The sequence below is a fragment of the Bacillus rossius genome, chromosome 12, assembly GCF_032445375.1.
Source record: "Bacillus rossius redtenbacheri isolate Brsri chromosome 12, Brsri_v3, whole genome shotgun sequence".
Taxonomy (NCBI): domain Eukaryota; kingdom Metazoa; phylum Arthropoda; class Insecta; order Phasmatodea; family Bacillidae; genus Bacillus; species Bacillus rossius.
This window is the reverse complement of record NC_086339.1, coordinates 23,154,976-23,176,607: the sequence shown is the minus strand read 5'-3', so window position 1 is coordinate 23,176,607 and position 21,632 is coordinate 23,154,976. Positions and strand designations below refer to the sequence as shown.

The window sequence follows — 21,632 nt, the reverse complement described above, 5'->3', positions numbered from 1 at the left end:
GTGTTCTAAACAAAACATTACATGGTGGAGACATCAAGATAGAGGTGTAATGAGAGTCCCTCGAGTGGTTTCGACTCAGAGGTACCAACATTTTTTTCCCTTCCTTTGGAGTGTAACATCTTAGCTCTCGGTGTACGACGTTTGGTAGAAATAATTTCCTGAATGGAACGAAAGTGTGTAACAACCACGATGCTGCCATATGTGGCGGATAGGGCGAACCAAAGCTCACAAAGCCAAAGGAAAACTTTATAGTATTAACTATTTAACGAATTTTAACAAAATGTGCAGTATTTTAATCAAACTCTATGTCGAAATTCAGGCGCAAAGCCGGGGTTTACAATTTTTTTTTTCAAGTTCACGCTCGGAATTTTTTTTTAAAGAATTCCAAGTAAAATCTGTGTCCGGGTTTGTATTACAAGTGTATTAGCAAAACACGATACCACATGAATTTTCTCGTTACAGAGTTTAGATGTTTAGATCTCTGGCGAGTATGAAAGACCCACTCACTTAAAAAAAAAAAAAAAAAATTTTAATGTAGCCTAACGTCTCCTTGACTACGAGGTCGTTAGAAGAACGCAACACGCGACACACGTAACAGGTACAATGGTAGAGGAATATTTGATGGCCTGGAGAGATTCCAGGTGAACCGTGGGAATACCTATGTCAGTAACGTCGGGCCGAGTCTCCGTAATTCGAGGTCCGGTGTCTCCATACATATCTTAGAATCACTGAACTAGCGGCCAAAAACCCCATGCGCACGACTTGCAGCTCATCCAGTACGATTTAAGCGTCAAAGTATTATGAATAACTCGCTATCTCGACGATTTCGTTAGCGTGGTTGGAATAATTTTACACATTGTTATTTGGATAGATAGCTACTTATCGTTTGATAAATTTCATGCTAACATTAATATTGAAGAACAGAGAAGCATACTGTTAGCGAGTTAAGTGAATGAATGCTTACATTTTGAAGCTCTTTTTCCGTCTTCACGTTTCAGCTAACTTTAGTCCGCGGCAGTTGGCAACGCCTCGCGGGGAAGACGCATTGTAACGACCGCCCAGGGGCTGGAACGTAAACACGAGGATCAAACGCACCGCCCAGAAGAGGAGCCATTGTCACAACCTACTTCTCCACCGATTCTGACCCGAATTCAACCCCGCGGTCCGAGAGGTTTTCCCCCTGACCCCGATACGTCTCTTACCGTTTGTCCCGTCGACATCTCCACCCCCTTCCCCCACAAGCCCCACCAGTCTCCAATTCCTTGTTCGTCTAGTTTTTCCGAAGCTATTTACCGCTCACGTGTTGGAATCTCGTAATAGCGCAATTCACACCATCACGCGGAAGATGCAATGCGACAGCAAGCTATTGATTTATTGTGGCCTTGGGTGTAGAAGGGGGTGGGGGTGTAGATGGACACGCACCCCTGGAATTAAGAAGTCCCTCGCTGAGGGATGTCTACTTGCTTGCAAAATCGTGACTGTGAAACGGGGTAAACTTCAAACCTATGTTTTATGGAAAACTTTATTTATATTTATAAATTTCCTGCTTATTGCATGGATAGAGACCAAAATATGGGAAAAGTACAACGTAAAATCACCGTATTCAGAGATGACTCGTGTTGTTTAAAACACACGCCCAAAACTCTTGGTTTGGGGGGGGGGGGGGGGGGGGGGGAGGAGGAGGGTCCTTGTTCATCCTACAGATTTGCACCCCTGCTTATTTTTAGAGAGAGATAGAAAACTTTTGAAGATTCTATTGAATTTTAATATATATACCAGAGTTAGTGATATAAAATAGTGAATTATTTTGTTTCGATTTTTGTGTATTAGCAAATCCTGTAATAGGGACAATATAGGAAACCCGTTAAGAAATACGCGAAACAAGTGATGTCAGCGAACATGGCGGTGTGGAGTGAGTGTAACTGAATTGGTCCATGCAAAAAGGGCTTCAGTCCATTTTTTCCGCAATTCCAGTTTGAATATGCAACATTACCTAAGAAGGTAGATACACATTTCTACGCCAAAAAGACTTCAGTCCAATGCACTGTTACCGTAGTAACAGACTGTTAATTTCACTGTTCCATGCAGCAAGGGCTTCAGTCCTGGACTGAAGCCCCTTTTGCATGGAATAAAGTTTGGGAATTTTTGTTGTAGCGGCGCACTATTGAAATATTCTGTGACATTATGTTTCCTAACCTGTTATTCAAAATGTTTATAACAAAAGAATGTTGAATATGCAGTTTGTTTGTTAAATGATGGTAAATTAGTAAGTTTTATACAAAGATATTGTTAAATAATGTCATCAGAAAGTGAAGGCACAGACAATGTAGAAGAAAGAGGTATAAAGAGGAAAAGTACACCATCTTCTTGGAAAAGAAATATAAGAAAAACTGCAAGATGTAAAGGGGAGGAATACCTAACCTCCAAAGGCAATTTGATTCCAGCCAGAACAACAGGACCTCCATGCAGGTAGGTCTATAACTACCAATGTTATCTAAAGCTTGTATTTGTTATATACATTACAATATTAGGCACTTACTTATGTATTTCTGATATCAAGAGAATAAGTTTTAGTAGGCCTAAATCTCTCAATGCACTATATATATTTCCTTTATTTTCCAACAATCACAAAAATATTTATCGTTTTGTTTTCAGATGTCAGAGAATGAAGTGTTTTGAGAAGATCTCAGATGATGAAGCTATTGATGTGCTAAGACGTTTGCATGATTTGCCTACAAAAAATCAACAAGACACATTTATTCAATCTCTGATTGATATACATGATGTTGATCGCCGTCGACCTCGGAAGAAAGAGGGGGCAAGAATTGTTGACAAAGTTTACAAATACTATGTTATTATAGGCCATGTAAAGAGAGAGGTATGTTACAAAGCTTTCTTATCATTGTTTGCTATTACTGATAAACGAGTGAAGAGGATTAGAAAACTTGCTTTATTGGGCAAAAGTCCCGTTGATGAAAGAGGGAAAACATCAAGTGCTAACACACTTCCACCTGAAGTTCGGGAAAAAATCAGAAACCACATTCTTAGCTTTCCAGTTAAATGCACAAAATACACTGGTAAAACAAAATCATATCTCGATGCCAGACTGTCTGTAAAGTCCATGTATAATCTATTCAAAGATAAAAATCCTGACATTAACTGCAGTTATCAGTTTTTCATTAAGTTTTTCAATGAAAACTTTTCTCTATCATTTGGCAGACCCCAGGTTGATTGCTGCTGTACTTGTGAGGAGTTAAAACTTAAAATTAAAAGCCCTCACATAAATGAAGCAGCCAAGAGGTGTGCGGCAGCGGAACTAATGATTCACAGAAGGAGGGCAAAGAAGTTTTATAATGAACTTAAAAAAGAACGAGACTGCAAAACTGAACCACACGTTCTGTCCATCTGTATGGATTATATGCAAAATATTCAATTGCCACGAATCCCAGTTCAAGAGACTTTCTATATGAGGCAGTTAACAGTCAATGTTTGCTGCATACATAACATAAAGGAACATAGTGCTATGTTATACCTTTATCATGAGGGTACAGCCAACAAAGGCCCAAATGAAGTGTGCTCACTTTTAACGGATTATTTGAACACGGTTCCTCCAGAAATTAAGGAGATAAGGATTTTCTCTGACAACTGTTCTGGCCAAAACAAAAACCACTCACTGGCACGTTTGTTATTGGCTTTAACACAAACTGGTCGATTTAATAAAATAAAACAGTTCTTCCCCATCAGGGGTCATTCGTTTCTCCCCTGTGACCGAGATTTTTCAATGATTAAAAGACAGCTGAGGAAACATGACCGTTTATATTCCTTAAGAGAAATCACTGAATTAGTAATCAAGAGCAGTAATAATAATAAGTTTATGGTGACACATGTGAAATCGGAACACATATTCGATTACAAAAATTGGTGGCCTCAATATTACAAAAAGTCTGTCGTTTCAGAAGAAACGCGCCCGAGATCAGTTCCGAAAGATGATAAGCAACAGTTTGGCATAAGTTCCTTCATGCATTTTTCTTTTAGTCAAGAAATGCCTGGAACAATTGTTGCACGAAAATTTATCAATGGTATGGTACTACATACTTTTTGTTTGCGGCAAGCAATGACGAACCCCGAATTTCCACCATGCATTGCTTATCCAGAAGGGAAGGTCCCCATTAAAAAAAAGAAACTAGATGACATACGAAAACTTCTGCCCTATATTCCCGAGGAGCATAAACAATTTTACATTGATATTTCTAACTGGCCAACAGCTGAAAACATTGATTTGGAAGTACAAGATGATTAACTGGAGAACATTGATTTGTAGGTACAAGATGATTAACTGGAGAACATTGATTTGTAGGTACAAGATGATTAACTAACTGTATATAATTTAATTTTTGACACACTGTACATGAGTAAATAAACTAATATGTAGTAAAATATAACATATTGTATCTTCTTTTCTACCATTTTGTTGGATAAGAAACAATTAAAATAATATATATACTAAAATAACAATAAAATATAAAAGAGTGTTTAATAAAATACTTTTCCATGCAAAAATGGCTTCAGTCCAACATATTTTATAATTTTTTTTCGACAAACTATATACAAGAACAGTAATATAGATAATTCATATGAGTGGTGAAATTGTTAGGTACCATATTAAAAAAAGGTGTTATTATATTATTAAAATCTTCTGGCGCAGACAGTTTTTTGTGTTTTTCTCAAAAACACTTATTTAGGACTAAAGACCTTTTTGCATGGATCGATTCAACTACGTTTTTTTACAATGTGTTTTAAGTGGAATCTAGCGGCGTGAAGTGAAAATAGCTTTGAAATCAATTCAGTAAATTGTCTCGCGCTTCGCCAATGGCTGATTAGATTAGCCCAGTTTGTGTCCGGAGGGCGTGTGTAACTCAGGCCGGCAGGGCACGTCGCAAAGCCCCGAAACTCACCTTCACTTTCGCAGCTACCCGCCACTGGAGTAGCCAAGGCGCTACGTTGAGTAGAAGCGGCCGAAAAGAGGGCAAGAAGTTTCCGACAAGGGAGACGGAAAGTTATCAACTTGGAAGAAAATCGATAAACTAGAGAAAAACTGGGGCTAAGCTTGAAAATTTGTCAAACTTTCTCCAGTTGAAAGTTTCAGCGCAAAATGATATGATAAACATAATTGCATTTAGATGTTTATCAAAATCATCATTTCTCCGTGACTTCGACCCCTCTTGAAAAAGAAAGAAGTTATTGAAAATTTTAAATCAACAAAATTTAAACGACATGGTTTCAACAGAGTTTGCTTAAAAATTATATTCGCAGAGCTACATTAATGATTTCATCATCCTTCCATGTATGATTAAAATCAAAGTGATTTATAAAACTGACGATGGAGGTTTAAAAAACTCAGTTACCTACATAGGGCGATTTTTTTAGATACATGTCTGCGAATACTCTCGTTAAGACACAACTCACTCAGCATTGCACAGAAACGACACATTTGTCTCGTACAAACGTTTTTTTAATATAAACATTGAAAGTTTATTATTCATATAATTTTTCTTACATCATTGTTATGTTCTATATTGTGTACGTGTCCATGCCACAACAGACTGTATGCCTACACATATTCGGCAGCAATTCAATTGTCTAGACCCCTCTAGGAGGAAATTATATATGTTGTCATCCAAACAATGCACCCTTTAATGAGGATGTTGTAATGTCAAACGATTGTATTTTAAAATAAACTAATTTGGGATATTTACAGTTTAATATTTATGTTTGAATTCTGATCTGTTACGCCTGGTAATGTTTATAAGCGTATAAGCCAGCCAATGGGAGGACAGCATTTTGAAACGATGTTAAGTGTGTTTAGCTTAAATTAAGAACCTTTAAGACCTTTAAGAAGTGACGCCATCTCACAAGAACAAGTAAAGGTTTTTTCCTGCGACTAATAAGTGTTTATGTTAGTGATTATGCAGCATTCGTCGCACAAAAGCGAATAAATACTTTTACCTACCATGGCTTAGTAAATTAATTGAGGCGATTCCTTACGGTATTGTATGAAAATACATAGTAAGTCTGTAACTGAAAAAAATTTTTATGCTTACCGGTATGCACTTAACTGACGCCAAAGCTTTAAAAGGTTGTCTAAACGTAACTGAATTTGTGTTAAAGTATTGTTGTGAAGCCAGGCTGTTCACGAGTGTAATTGTGCACAAATATTACCTCAAAAGTGAAATGCAGAAAGTTAGAAAATCTCATGACCTCAGAGGTCCTAAGTAACGGAGATTGTGTTTTCTGACTGAACTACCTAGATGGACGTAAACGAACCCAAACAAATTTAAGAATACATTTTGTGATATTTTTGGTAGGTTTCACTGAAAATACAGTGTATGATTTATATATATTGACTTGATGTAAGTTTTTGGACATACGCCATTGCTAAGAACTTTTTCTGTTGAAGAAAAACTAATAAAAAAAAATAAATAAAAAGACCCAAAAAAGACAAAAAACACACAAAATTAAGCAAACAATTGCTGTTGTCAACAAGGATATGAACACCAAACGTCGCTTGTTTCTGTTTTGGTAAAACTATTTTGTTTGTTTGTCTTTTCGTTTTGTCGTGTTTTTGTCTCGTTTCAACTGTTGTGCTGAATTATTTTGGGTTCAATATTTTTGTGTTGTCATCATTTGTGGGGGGTTTTTTTTCGTTCTCTTAGTACATTTTTCTTTGTTTGTTGACCATATTCGTTTCGGAATATTTTGTGGTGTTCATATCCTTGTTGACAACATCAATTGTTTGCTCAATTTTGTGTGTTTTTTGTCTTTTTTTTGTGTATTTTTATTTATTTATTTTATTTATTAGTTTTTCTTCAACAGAAAAAGTTCTTAGCAATGGCGTATGTCCAAAAACTTACATCAAGTCATGCACTCCCATTGCACAAATCTTTTAAAGATAACATTTATATATATTGTTATATATAATTGAAACAAAAAATAAAAACAATTGAAAATGGATTCGTCACCGTCACGAGCGTTGGAAATGAAACTTCATATTTTAATTATCCTCTTGAACGATAAAAAAAAATACACTTGAACTATAAAACTAAAGAATGCATTACACAATAACATAGAGTACTATATATATTTAATATAAAAATATTCTATTATCACCACATGATTTCTTAACTAGCAAAAATTCTTTCATAAACCTGTTCAATTTTACGAATAAATTTGTTCTTAATCTTACCAGTAAAAAAAAATCTAATATGATAGATTTAGATTTCTTTAAGGCAAAAATTTGACTTCATTTTATTGTATCATGCTTAAAATTGTGTGCAGTTAATACTGGAAAGCTATTCAGGGAAAGGTTTTTTTTTTTTTACAAATATCTTTAAACTTTTGGAGGTACTAGGACAACACGAAACATAAATGACCGGGTAAGAATCCGAACCTAGTGTTGCTGCGAACGCTGTTTTGTAGTGATACAGTTGTTTTTCATGGTAAATGTGCGAATTCGCAAATATCTGTAATTTCACATGAATATTTCTGTTCCATTTACACACACATATATAGCACTGTCATACTACAGGAATGATGTTCTCGAACAAGCCGGAACCGTGACACACATCGACGGCGAGGCCCAGAACTCGGCGACGGGCGACGGGACGCAGACACTTCTCCAGACGCGCAGAGCCTGCTGTCAGCGCGCGGCCATTAGACACCAGGAAGTTTACTCCCGCCCCGCAGACCACGTGCATGCTCGCGGGAGTCCGTCCCGTGAGTCCGTCCACTCCCGCCGACAGCAGCAGGGTCGGCGCGGCCAGGCCTGCCACCCCGAAACAAAAAAAAAAGTAGCTTTCGCCCGCCCCTCCCGTGAATTCAAATCACCGCACTCTGTAGATAAGAAAATTAAAAAAAAAAATGGGGGGGGGGGGGGAATTGTCTGTTAAGTCGGTTTACGGACGATAATTTTACGTGATAGCATCATATCAATTTTTTTTTAAATTGCTGCTTTTAAAAAGCCACCATTATTTACCTGTTTGATATTATAGAAAATTTTCTCGCACGATGGTTAGCCGGTTCTTGGACGCTCGGCTCAGGCGGAACGTGACAATGAGTCATGCTTTTTCGTGCGTGCAGCCGGAGTTCATCGATTTATAAGACATTATCACGTGAAAAAAAATCACAGAAGAACGTATTTTATGTTGACGTTGTACCAAATTTCAAATAAAGACATATCTTCGAAACTAAAAAAAAAAAAAAAAACACAGTGACGAAGAAAGACGGTTATTTTTTTCCCTACTCTTCAAATGATGTGGAAAGCGATGCTGTGCAAATGTGAGTAAAACAAGATGTCTTCCACAATAACTTTCTTCAAGCAGCGCTAGCATTCGCTTTGTTATAAAACCAATTTTCAATTTAATTCAGTTTTATTTTTGGACATATGCCATTGCCGTTTTGCATTGTTTACTATGGAAAAATTCCGAAAAAAAAAAAAATTTACAATAAAAACTGCATCAAATCAAATTCCCCATTGCACGCATCATTTAAAGAACGTGCCAGTTTCAATGCTCTGTAAAATAAAATATTAAAAGCAAACCAGTGAATTTAATAAAATGAAAATTATATATGAACACAGAAATCAATGTTGAAGAGTAACGTTTTGCATTAAACTTGATATTTTCAGTAACATTAGGATTTTCCCCCTCCCGTTTTGCAGCCCTTAATTGTTGCCGCCCTTGGCGGTCGCCTGACTGGCCTGATGGGGTCGCCGGCCCTGACCAAGAGAGATAGCAACCGAATGACTTCATCTTGGTTTCAATAGTTGTCAGACCGCGCCCATTTTCTAGTGTCTAATTTTCAAACTTGGCTATATTAAAATCATAGTAGGTATACCTATAGAAGGGTTTTTCTTTAATTTTTTGTTTTAAGTATTTACCCTTTTTGAAATGCGATCGGCATTCCGCGCATGTGGGATTTGTAACTGCATCTGTTGGCAGGTCACAGACGCCATTACGGAAACATTCAACTGTGTTTACATTTGTTTGCGAGTATTTAAAAAGCCTCCGCCGATTGAGAATCCCGCCGACTGTAAAACACGCGCTGTGATTTGTTTTCTTAGCGCTGAAGGCATGAAAGCGGCTGAAATTCATCGTGAGATCAGTGAAGTGTAAGGAGAGAACATTGTGACCGATGGAATGGTACGGAAATGGGTTGGGGCTTTTAAATATGGCCGCACGAATGTTCATTTGCGAAACGAAGTGGGTGACCGTCTGTCTTCACTGAAGATTTGGTGCAGAAATTTGACGGAAAAAGTGAAATATAACAGACGTTTTACGATTTCGTCGTTATCAGAGGTCGTTAAGTTAGGCGCAATACTTCTATGATTATGGGATTCAAAAGCTGGCTGTACGAAATGATATGTATCTTAATATTGGTGGAAATTATTTGGAAAAGTATATTAAGGTACATGCTTCTATGTAAATATAAAATTGTTAACAAAAGTCTTCTTGTTTTTTTATTATTTTATTGCAAAATGCTTATAATTTGGTAGTGCTGAAGTTAATTATGACTGGCTGCTAAAATTAGTTTTCCCTGAGAAGTCACTGCAATAATACTGTCAATAACACTATTGCATATGTCTTTGAGAACTTCTTGATTTGTGATCTCTGTCTTGAAGACAAATATTCCATTTTCAATGTTAAAAAAATATATTATTATGGTGAAAACTACCCATAACAATATGCATACAGATAAATTGAGAACGTCCTTAATTTGAAATCGGTTAAAAATCACACAAAACTTAAACATACACGAAGCACGTTGGGGTCCAGATAAATTTGTACCACCCCTTGTGTATATCGGGCCCGAAATCGAGTAGAATGTGCTTGGGATAGGCCTCAAAGCGTTATCTTTAGAAACACTTGCCGGGCATTTCTAATGGACGGTGGCGCGAGAGAAGCGGACACTTGTTGCTGGCGCGCGCGCCTCCGTAACAATTTGGACCGGCCGCAGGAATTTGGCGGTCGACCACTGTTTATTTTTACCGCGGCGCGGGCTGCTTGCGAGCGAGGCGAGGCCGTGTTCGCTCGGCAGGTGCTTTGAATATATATACTGTATAGAAGTCGCGAGTAGATAGGATTTACTCTACGTTTTTCAAAAGCGTAAGATGAGCAACTTGGGAACTTCACCGCTGCAGTGCGCTGCCGTAACGCCCTGTATCGTCTTAGTTGTTATTTACACGTTAGAGCGCAGCGCTGTCGCCCGCTGTCATTCCCCGCACCCCCCATCTATCATTCACTGCAGCTCAAGTTCGTTCAACGGGAGGGGGAATGGGTGTTTGAAGAGTTCGACACTTGTCCGCCAGGGACCACCACAAGTCGATTCCCTAGAGATGGTGGCGATTGCGGCGGTGAATTAACCAACTACCTCAAAACCGTATTAGAAGTTTTAACCTGGGCTGGCGACTTCTATACAGTATATATATTCAAAGGCAGGTGCGAGAAGGCGAGGAAATATCGACGTCCCCACGCCCCGCGCTGCACGGTTTGCAAATTAATTATTTTTTTCAAAATTTGCCCACGCGCCATTTGCGGGGCTGCGACTCGAGACGGTAGTGTTTTTAGGCTGGCTTTCCAAGACACGAAGATAATATGCTACACCTGCACCCTTACCGTTTTCCTAGAGCACGATGGGTAGGGGCAGGAATTTTTCGCGAAAAGATCTGAACACTTATTAGACTAGGTATACCCGCATCAGCGGTTTCTTCCTTGTGATTGGCGGACGTCAGCGGGAGAAGTCGTTGCCTTGACTGACCGAGCCACTCAGGACGCGTTTACTTCCGCACTGAATCACTGTGATTGGTGTTGTTACAATCGACATGTACCTGGGAGAAACTCACCCAATCTCGAAACACAGGCGATGCTACAGTGTTTTAACTTTCATCTAGTCTCGAAATCTTTTCGCGAAATCTGCATGTCCCTTACGATGGGACACGGCCAGTCCCTTGTTTTTTAGGGAACCGATTTTGGTGTCCTATCCGTGACCTTATCTGCTGATCAAACTTCCGCGCATGCGCAGAGCTCATTTTTTCGTTTATTTCGTCCGGATGGCGGACCAACTTCTGGCGCCATTTAACTCGTATATTGACTCTGTTGTGATCAATTTTCGTCAATTCTTTAAACTGTAATAACATAACTAATATTTTTTTTTTCTTTTCCGTATTACAGAGGTTATATATTTTAGAGATTAATGAAAATGCTTAGAACGCAAAAGAAAATGCTTGCAGACAATTTAAAGACCAAATGTAAATTTCTGCGATATATTTCTTCGCGGAAGGTGATTGTTAGGGGCGTGTTCTTTTTTTTCGCGTAAAAAAATCGGATTGTTCATTAGACTCATCAGTCTGCGCTGGCTATTGTTCCCTTGTAATTGGCGTACGTCTCCAAGAGAAGACATTGCCCTTGTTTGGCCGGGTCATTTAGGACGCGTTTGCTTCCGCACTGGATGACTGTGATTGGTTTGCTGACACTAAATAGACATGTACTTGAAATCCCAACCAACCACTAAACACAGACAATGCTACAAAGTTTTAACGCGTACGTGTTTCCGGAAATCTTTTCTCGAAAATAATACGTGTTCTTGGTGATCGTTGCGGAGTTGGGAAGTTGGGATTAAGTAAAGCTCCAGCGAGGGTTCTTTTCAGAAGGTGGTCGGCGGTCGCTCTGCCTGGACAACTGACGAGGAAGGGGAGGAGGGACGGCGAATCGGCAGAGCTAACGACCCGCGGAGCTATGAATAGCCTCGCGGCGGAGTCTTCCAGCGGCGGCCGACGTACAGACGTGTAGAGTCCCTCGAGCAGAGAGCGCGAGAAGCCGCTCCAAACATGGACTGTCGAGTCGCCGTCTTGGATGCTCTTTGACTTTAGAAATTACTTAAAAATAGCCTAAATTACTTTACAAAAAATAAAATTAAATTAAAAATATTAAAAAATCCCATTTTTAAAGGGAAAAATTATTTTTATGTCATTGTGGGGATTTTTTGATTCATTTTCGAGGGCTTTTGTAGGTTTTGTGCTTTTACGAAATATTCCTTTGGAAACCAGTTGCCAAATAATAGTTTGTAATATTACAAGAAAGATATTGTAACTTTGTGCAACACACGGCTGTGGTTATTTTTGCAAATATGAAGTACGTTTTTTCGAGATAACGTCGAGTATTTCTTACGAAAATTGGCACAACATTTTATATTTTAATCGAGTTTCATTCAAGCAAAATTTTAAACCATTTGAAATATAATAAAATATTTAATAATTGGTCTTTATTTGGTTTTATTATGCTTATGAATGAGCGCAGTTAATACTGGAAATATATTCAGGGAACGGTTTACAAATAACTTAAATTATTGGAGGTACTGGGCTAACACAAAGCACACATGCCCGGGTAAGAATATTAACCCAGTATGACTGCGAATACTATTTTTTTAGTGATGCAGTTGTTTTCATGTAAACGTACAAATTTACAAATATTTGTGATGATTTTACACGAATATTTATGTTCCTTATATATATGTATATATAATATATATAATATATAATATATAGGCCACACCATGGTTGCAAATATGAAATGGACGAAAAGATACTACCAGACGTTCAATTCTTTTGTATATTATCGAAGTCTTTATAGTCTGTTATCTTTTTGCGCAGTCAAACGATCATTATGGGAGGTTATAGAAACTGAAGGAAACTTTCCGATGTTTCATTTTCGTAAAACTTTAGAACTCGAGTGTTCTTTAAGTTGGCTTGGCTTGTGAAGTTTATTTGCGTGAAGTTCGAAGGAAAAATATCCGACGTTTTGTTTGACTCATTGTTGAGAAAAGTTCCAGTAAAGCTGCACGTAGTGGATTAAGTAAGTTGTGCGCACATATATTAGACTGCTGAAGGTCATAAAAGAAGGCATAAATAATGGCGTAAAGAATAAATTAGCATAAATTTATTTAACTGAGCTAACCTTCCCGAACTCTGCTATCCTGACACTTAACAATATTATTACTTTTTTTTTACTAACATCTTCTCTCGGTATACGGCATTTGGTGGGTGAAATTTTGTGAATGCGGCGGACGTCAAAGAACGGAAATATGTAACCATCTGTGGCAGCTGGTGTGAACAAAATTTCACAAATACAAAGGGAATATTTATAGTAGTATCAACTGTTTGATGAATTTTAACAAGATGTAAATAATATTTATTGTCTAAAATCTGATCCAAAGCCGGGGTTAGTATTTTTTTTTTTTTTCGCTTTTATCGGAGCCGTTTCATTGTATAGTTTAGTTCTGCGAATCCAATGATTCGATAGTCGACGTAGCTGATTCGGCAACGAATTCTAACGGCGGGTGCGGAAACTACGTGAGATTAACGTCCAGAAATGCAGTTAAAAATACTATTTGCATGTGTTTAACCCAATCGGCAATATTTTAAAGAATTTTACGTCAAATTTAGTATTATACGTGTATTTGCAACTGGAGATCACATGAATTTTTTCGTTACAGAGGTTATATGTTACACATCATTGGCGAGTACTGAAATACTCCTTCGCATATATATTTTTTTCATTTACTCCGTAATCCTGAGAAACAATAAAATGAAAATGATTTAATTGGCATTCTAAATTTTAAAGTATTATGATCAAAACTGAAACAACAGCGCTTTTCAAAATGGGGACGATATTTTGCCTGCAAGTGCACGAGAAGTACACACATTCACCTGGATACATCACTTCCAGTTCGGGCGGGGAATTCAGAAAAACTAAGTGCCCGGAGGAAAATAATTTAGTCGGACCCCCTCTCTACGGCCCAATGTACAACTTTTAAAACGCTACAATTATAAAAAGCAATTTAAAGACTATAAACATTGACACGTAGGCCTACACGCAAACGTAATATATGCGTACCACATAAATGGTAAGGTTTCCATTTAATTCTAGGTATCGGGAATAGACTTGTAATTTTCGTCCTACCAGGATAAACCCAAGTTTGAAAAACTATCTTGAAACTCAACCGAGGGTCCATGTCCCTGGGGTTTAGCCCCCGTTCCCCTCGTGATAGCTCTCGTGATGTAACTTCCGGGGTAAAAGTACTTATAATTACAGTCTTGTTCACAAAAGAATGTCCCAGTCATACATTAAATAGTAACAGCTGTAAGCGTTGTAGAGTGTTGGTTCAAGGTCACAATTAAACAGTAACTCAAACAGTTTTAGATAAGCTCATGCACGAGTTCTGGTTTGTTGTTTTCTCGCTTGCAGCGCCACCTATGTTTAAAAAAAAAAAAAGACTCTTTCCCCGATTAGTCGAGGGCGAACTTGTAAACCTTTTTTTGGCAACAGGATGGAGCCCTTCCCGATTTGGAATCGATTTATTCGAGAGTGGTTGAACGTCGAAGTCCCTGACCGTTAGATTGGTAGCAATGGTCGAGATGACAGAGCTCTTTTTCGCAGGTCTCCTGACGTAACTCTATGCAATTGTTTTTTTCCTTTGGGGCTTTATAAAAGATCGAGACTACGTTCCGAATCCGGACGCGGGCTGAGTGAGGCCTGCAATACGACGCGGCTTTCTGTGAGACGTGTCTGGTTGGAAGGCGTGCACACTTTAGGCAAGTCACCAGCCCCAGATTTCCCAAGGCGAAAAAAAAAAAAAAAAAAAAAAAAAAAAAAACTTACAAAACACCGGACGCACCCCATAAATTTAACCCCGGCTTTTTTGGGTCGTACTGGCCGCTGACTGTCGTGGAAAGCGTTTTATCATCGTCACGAACGACGACTTGACCCATGTTCGCCGTCTCCTTAGGAGAACTCCTTTTTCCCTCGCCCTGGCGTCGCGGGCGTGGATTTCGAGGAGAGGGGATTACGAAAACACTCTCCTCGTCCGCTGCCTCTGGCTGGAGTGACGGACAGCTCGTACGCGTCGCCGGAAATAACACCCGCCGTCTATTTGCAGAAGTCAGCTCGGACACGTGTCCATTCGGGTCTTTAAACTTTCAAGTTAACGACGAGTGTATAGCTTGGAACGACTTCGGCGTGAAAATAAAGATGACATTTGACGCATTATTAATCTCGTAGTTATTAGAAATTCAAATCTGGAGGTATTTTGCCAGGCAAGAAAGTATGACCGACTATCACTGTAATGAGCGAATAGACATTTTCACGTAAAAAATAAAAAATCACGGTGGAGAAATCTCGGGATGTATTCCGTAACCCCCAGAAACAGGTCTGTCCAAAATATATTCTTATAACTAACTTGGGCCTACAAATCCTGACCACGCCCATGTAGTAGTACAATGCGTGTCCCTGCGGGGAACCTACCATTCATTCACAAAGTCTTTTCAACACGTTAGAATACTAACCTTCGTGTACCTTGGGCTTTTTTGAACTTCACACGTAATTAACCGTTTTAGCATTTTCCTGTGCAGTAACGAGAGCGCCGCCGTGCGTGCTGTGCTTGCAAATAGTAGGCCTTTAAAATCAGAACCTATTGCGCAATAAAGATAACCTGTGATGTAATAAAGATACTTGCTTCAAGTTTGAAATATTTTTCTCGTTTTGTTTTTTAACTTAAAAAAAAGGGCTACACGAAGGTAATATTCGGGCGTGTTGAAAAGACTTAGTGAATAGCAGGCTTCCCATGTTCCTGTACCACATGGACCCATTATAAACAAAAATTAAAATTTACCATTCACGGATCGTTCTGTGACTGTTACTGAAGTCAGCCTGTTACACAACTGTTGAGGTAAACAGTTTACCAGTTTTGATGTGGCATTTGTTGTAAAACTGTTTTTAAGATATCATTGGTAAATAAACTTTAAAAAAATGTTATCAATGAAGTCTAAAAGAGGTGTATTTTTCAGAGGTTTTGCTAACCCAAATTGTTATTTATTTATGAGTAAAGAACCAAAAATAATTAATTTCACAGCAAATTAGTAATTCACAATTCTACAACACATGATTTCGTGCTCGTAATTCAGTTCATAAATTTTAATCTTGCATTTAAGGTTTAGATAGTAAAATCATTTATAATCAACCAGTTACAATGATATTATTGATTAAATTTCAATCACAGCATAAAATAAAAAAAGAATTGATAGAGTATAATTTATTTTAATGCCACTGATTCAAACCACTTATTCGGATGTAGAGTTTAGAATGTTACGCATTATGCATGTGTATAGGCTACTGTTATGTTTAGAGACTGGAAAAATTCGCGCTTTCGATGACCTCTAGGATAGACTCCGCAACCCTCTACATACTCAGGCAAATGCCACTTGCTCATTGGCTATTGACTCGTGACACTTGTCAACTGGGACGCTTGCGATTCGATACTTTTTTGGTTGAAGGTTTCCCATTGGCTAAAAGTCCTTCAGAAAAACTGTAAGCCAATCACAGAAGCAATATAAATGTACAGTTGTTTGGATTCTAGCATATCGTGAAATGAATCAGCGAATTTTTCCGGTCTCTAGTTATGTTCTTGCGTCTGCTGATTTTTCCTTGAGCGACGTGTTCGCAGCTCCCCCACCCCACCCCTCCTCCACAAGTGAAGTGAAATTCCGCGTAGCTACGCTCTGGCGCCTCCCACGGTCTTAACGTCATCGTCGTCGCCGAAGCCGGCGTCCCTGAACGGGTGAGGCGGCGGTTCACAGGTGCGCGGGTGGAGGGGTGGGGGGTGGATGCCTAAAACGGACACGCCCCCTTGCTGCCGCCGCGCCAATGGCAGGTCGCCAAGCGCTGGTCGTGTGTCGCTCCACCTCCGCAGTGACAGCCGACCCGTGGACATCGCTACTTTCATTCAAGTGCTCTACTTTCACGAAAGATTTCTTTTTGGAAACCAATTGCCAAGAAATAGTTTGTGAAAAATACAAGACAGATATTGTAAATTTGTACAACACATGGCTATGGTTTTTTTTGCATATATAAAATAAATGTTTTTTCGAGATTATACTGAATATTTCTTTATGCATTTTGGCGCATAATTTTATATTTTAATTGGTGTTTCATTCAAAAATGTAAAATGTAATAGAATATATAATAATTGTACATTATTTGGTCTTATTATGTCAATTAATGTGCGCAGTTAATATTGGAAAGATATTCAGGAAACAGTTTTCGAATAACTTTAACCATTGTAGGTACTTGGACGACACAGATAATAAAATAACCGGGAAAGAATCTGAACTCAGTATTACGGAGAACTTTATTTTGTAGTGATACATTTGTTCTCAAGTTAATGTACAAATTTACAAACAAATCTGTAATTTTACATAAATATTTATGTTCCATTTACAAAGAAAAATAATTACTGCGTATTCCTGTAAATGTTTCACGATAGCAACTTTTGCGGTTTTTTGGTCGCCAGTTTCGACACAAGATATTTTACTAATTGTTTTTCGCGAGCTGTGTTTTATGTGACACAAGTGATCATAATTATGAACATTATCGCGTGAATTTTGACCGGTTTTAATATAACACTAAGTAACGGGTGACAAAATTGGCTTCCAAATGCAAGACAGAAATTCTGATAAATTTACAGAAACAGTCATTAAATAATATAAATTACAAGAATATGAAATAGCCAACATGGAATATGTGTCGGATCTTTAAGGGCCAATACACACGGGTGACTTTCTGTCCCTCTGTCGCAGCGACTTAAAAGTTGCTCATGTAGCCTATTATTTTTAAATTATTGAGCAGTTTTCAAATCGCTTGGTTTTTTTAATTAAGCTCTCGCACCGTATGTGTTCCTATAGGCCGGGCCTAAACAGCAGACCAGACACAAAGAAACGTGAATGATGCAATGCCAATAACTTTTATACTGTTTATTTATTTTTCAGTCATATCATGTCTTCGATAATATTCATCATAATAATGACATCACTGAAATAAACCAGTTACCTTTATCCAGCTGTCTGAATATATTTCTTTCGTGAAAGCTAGTAATACTCAACTACTTGATTGAGCCATGTGTTTACATAGTAGACGCTAGTTCGACAATTAAGTTCGAGTTCTATCTGTATATTGAATATAAATTTGTTTATCTGGTCATTTTGCTTTGCCTAACACACGAACGTGTGTGTATCAGCTTAAATAGCCAGAAGTATGTAGTATTTATTGAATTTTTCCTGGCTTCTCTTCAAGACTCTTTGGGATCAAATAAGTTCATTGGTTACCGTTTTATTGCACCCTCTGCGGAATAACAGCACAGAAGAACACTGTGGGGTAACAACAGAAGGAAATTCAAACAGACAACGAAACTGTACAACACGGTAAACTTACGAACACAAAGATGAAAATAAACAGGTGTTATGGACGACACAACGACGACATACGGACGCGTGTCTGTGTCGGGTACACTGTTAAAAAAATTGGTTGTCTGTAAAGTCAGTTTACGGAAGATAGTTTAACGTGACAACGTCATAACAAAATATTAATGAAATGATTGCATACTTTCATGAATAAAATTGAATCATTTTTATTGAATTATCACTATTTTGTATGAATACAAAGAAGGAGTGAAATGAAATCTACAATTTAATTGATAAAATTACTTTTATTTGCACTCATTAATTCAAATATGTTTATTGCTTTAACGAACAGATTATTTTAACTATAACTTTTATACATGTTTGCTATTTAACTTCTTCCAATATGTGTTATTATGTTAAAGATAGGACGATGATAGGAAAAGTAGGAAACGAATGGGAGTGTTTCAAGTTTAATGTGCCTCGAAAAAGCCAAGTCGATGGTTGTTCCAATCGAGTGGAAGAGAGAGAGATGCGGCGCAAGCGTACAATGAGCGTAACGGGACACCGCGTAACGGGACAATGTGCGTTATGAGACACTTTTTCGTGCGTACAGCCGGCGTTCATCGATTTATTAGACGTTGTCACGTCAAAATGTTCACCTTCAATCTACGAAGAACACTAGTTACAAATTACCAGGGATCTTCGTAAATATACGGACACTGAGATCACTTTCTTTGAACACGAACCCAAAAGATTATTGTCGGTATATTAACAAACCTTTCAAAAACTTGTTGAGAATATTCATATTTTGTCCAAGTGTTAGTTCTATCTTATTTAGAAAGAAACATGCTGATCGGAAATCAAAATACGGTGCAGTTTTCAAGAAGATTCAGTTATTTGAAATTACGAAGAACTCTCATCTATTTTGAGGTTAATTCTCCGTTGAAAAGTCCGCAAATTAAAATTTATAAAAGTATAACTTGTCTAAAAAAAATCCGTTAACCTTTAAAAAAAGGTAATCAGTGGTGCTTATTTCCTCAACTGTCACTTGCAAAGCAAGCTGTTCGTTTGCAAGCACTGCCGACCACGGAAGTTGTCAACAGCGGCCGAAGGATACGCAGACCATCGGCATCACTTCTGACGACTGTTAGATCTGAGACGAGCTGCGTAGCACGCGGCAAACAAACGGCAGGTGAAGTGACGCTTTGTCCAGGGACGCAGTTATAGGCGGGCAGACAGGGCTTGTGCCCCGGACACCACATTTGGGGAAGTTTTATATTTACGTGAATATTGTAGTGTCAGAACATTAAAAAAAAAATCTTGGGAGGCAGATGAACTGAACTATTTGTATTGAAAGATACATACATGCATATCGTCAAATATTAAAAATATATATATTCATCGTTTTCTAACCAACTTGCGAAGCATTAAAAATTAAAATGACTGCAAATAAATCAATTTATTTACCGTCTAAGCTGAATGAAAAAATATTTTTAATAGTGGAATATTATAATGATGTGGTGATGTGAGGTGTTGTCGGGAAAAGTTTTGGTTTGTTTGGTTTGTGGAGGGGGCGCTAAGATGAGTTATCGCCCCGGGTGGAACCTAGTCTAGTTGCGTCCCTGGCTCTGTCGCGGAACCTCTCCCCCCTCCCCCGCCCACGGCCAGGCGTCCAGGCGACCGCGGGCCGCGGGGGGAATAAAGGGACGGCGGGCGTCTATTTCCGCGTCCCCTCGCGCGCGCCCGCCCTAAACTTAGCGTCCCATTGACGTCACTGGAGCCAGCACGTGGTGGTGTTTCCCCCGGGCCGGGAGTGCCGCGAGGCAGCCCTCTGTCTCACGTCCACCCCGGGACGAGCGCCGGGCAGAGCTGACTGTCCTTACGACCCGGAGCCCGCCTCAGGGTCGTGATGTGTGGTACTCCGGAGCGGGCCTCGGGGGTCCGTGACGGGACTGCGTCACTGGGCGGCCTCGTTCGGTGCGTCTGGCTGCAATGTGGCAGCCGGTGCAGTCCTCTCCAAATATATTGTTTCGGATGGCAGAATAACAAATTTATTAGTGACGGCGAACATTTTCTGTCTCTAATAAGCCGTTGCATGGACACTAGAAAATTATTTTGTAGCCAACTCACATTATTATTTCGTATGGTCTACGATGAAAAAATATTTTATGTTTGCTAGCAGAAAACAAAAAAGTTTCTTCAGTGCACTCATTGTGAATATGCTAGCGATAACTGCAAATTTATTAACAAATCAAACCAATACCAGTAAATAATATTTGTTACATGCGTGCAGGAGGAAAGGCCGTGGCTCGTGCCAGGCACCTGAGCGGGCCTTCCAGCGAGTCTGGCTGCGGCCCTGCACGGGCGCTGACGTCACGCATGTCACGTGTGCCCGGCCGGATTACAAGTGCCTGGCTAACCATCCCCCTCCGCTGCCCGCTCACCGTCCCACCGCGGACTATTGTCATTGACACTTCAAGCGGCCTGGGAATTCTGCGGGTTTCCCCGAGGCCGCCGCGCGGAGTGGCGCGAATAAACGCCGCCTTTCTGGACCTTTTCGGGCGTCGGGTCGGCCCGGGATGACGCGACACGTCACAACCGCTCTAGTCCCTTCCAGAAGGACGCCACGGGCATATAAGCGACGACGCCGGCCTCCGCGGGAGTTCCGAGAGTTCGGAGAGTTCCGCGAGTGAAGGGAAATGAGACACCGGCGAAGAGTGGTCCGACGAGGAGAAATGTGACTGTTAGAGTGCGACTGAGTGGCGCGAGGCTGTGTGCGTGTGAGGACAGGCACGAAGGAGCGAATCACTGTCGAGCCTAGCTCCAGTGAGGAGTGCGAACTGTGGAACTTGACAGACATTGAGTGACTTGCGAATTAAATTTTTTAAGTTAAAGTGTTTGGTGATCAGAAATTTTTAAGTACAATTATTTATTAGTAGTGTAAATATTATTAATTAATAGAATTATTGTAATAAACTTATTTGGGCTATCCCTTACGAACCCAGTTCCCCCACATTTTACTCGTAAATATATATATAAATAAGTTATATATATATAATTATCGTTTGGTTTTTCCGTTATGATGTTTTTTTTTGTTTCAATTTACTGTTCTTGTTGCGACTGTCTCATAGTTGCCAGCCCATTGTGATCGTCTGTGCTGTGATATGTTCTCCTAACTAATTACTTGCAAGTAATTATCTGTGCTGTCTATGCATGTAACTTTTGACATCGGCTCATTTTTGGCTTTTTTTTTGTTTTTCCGTTTTCACCTTTATTGTTCTTTATTGAGGTTTCTCTTTGACATACAGTGTTACCAGCAATATTGTATGTAAAAAAAATATTTTCAAAA

General features: G+C 39.1%; 2 protein-coding genes across 3 annotated transcripts in view; both read left to right on the top strand.

Moving 5' to 3' along the window:
- LOC134537705 (ATP-sensitive inward rectifier potassium channel 12-like) overlaps nucleotides 1-21,632 on the top strand; it is a 302,579-nt gene that overhangs the window by 124,285 nt on the left and 156,662 nt on the right. The window lies entirely within an intron of this gene.
- Nucleotides 1,930-5,474, top strand: LOC134537703 (uncharacterized). The gene is made up of 2 exons (XM_063378428.1): nucleotides 1,930-4,321; nucleotides 4,358-5,474. The coding sequence occupies exon 1, from the start codon at nucleotides 2,666-2,668 to the stop codon at nucleotides 4,298-4,300; it is 1,635 nt and encodes a 544-aa protein (XP_063234498.1). The 5' UTR covers nucleotides 1,930-2,665; the 3' UTR covers nucleotides 4,301-4,321; nucleotides 4,358-5,474.

What these genes read in the sequence shown, in the direction of transcription:
- LOC134537703 (XM_063378428.1), top strand. Translation starts at nt 2,666, where the DNA reads ATGAAGTGTTTTGAGAAGATCTCAGATGATGAAGCTATTGATGTGCTA.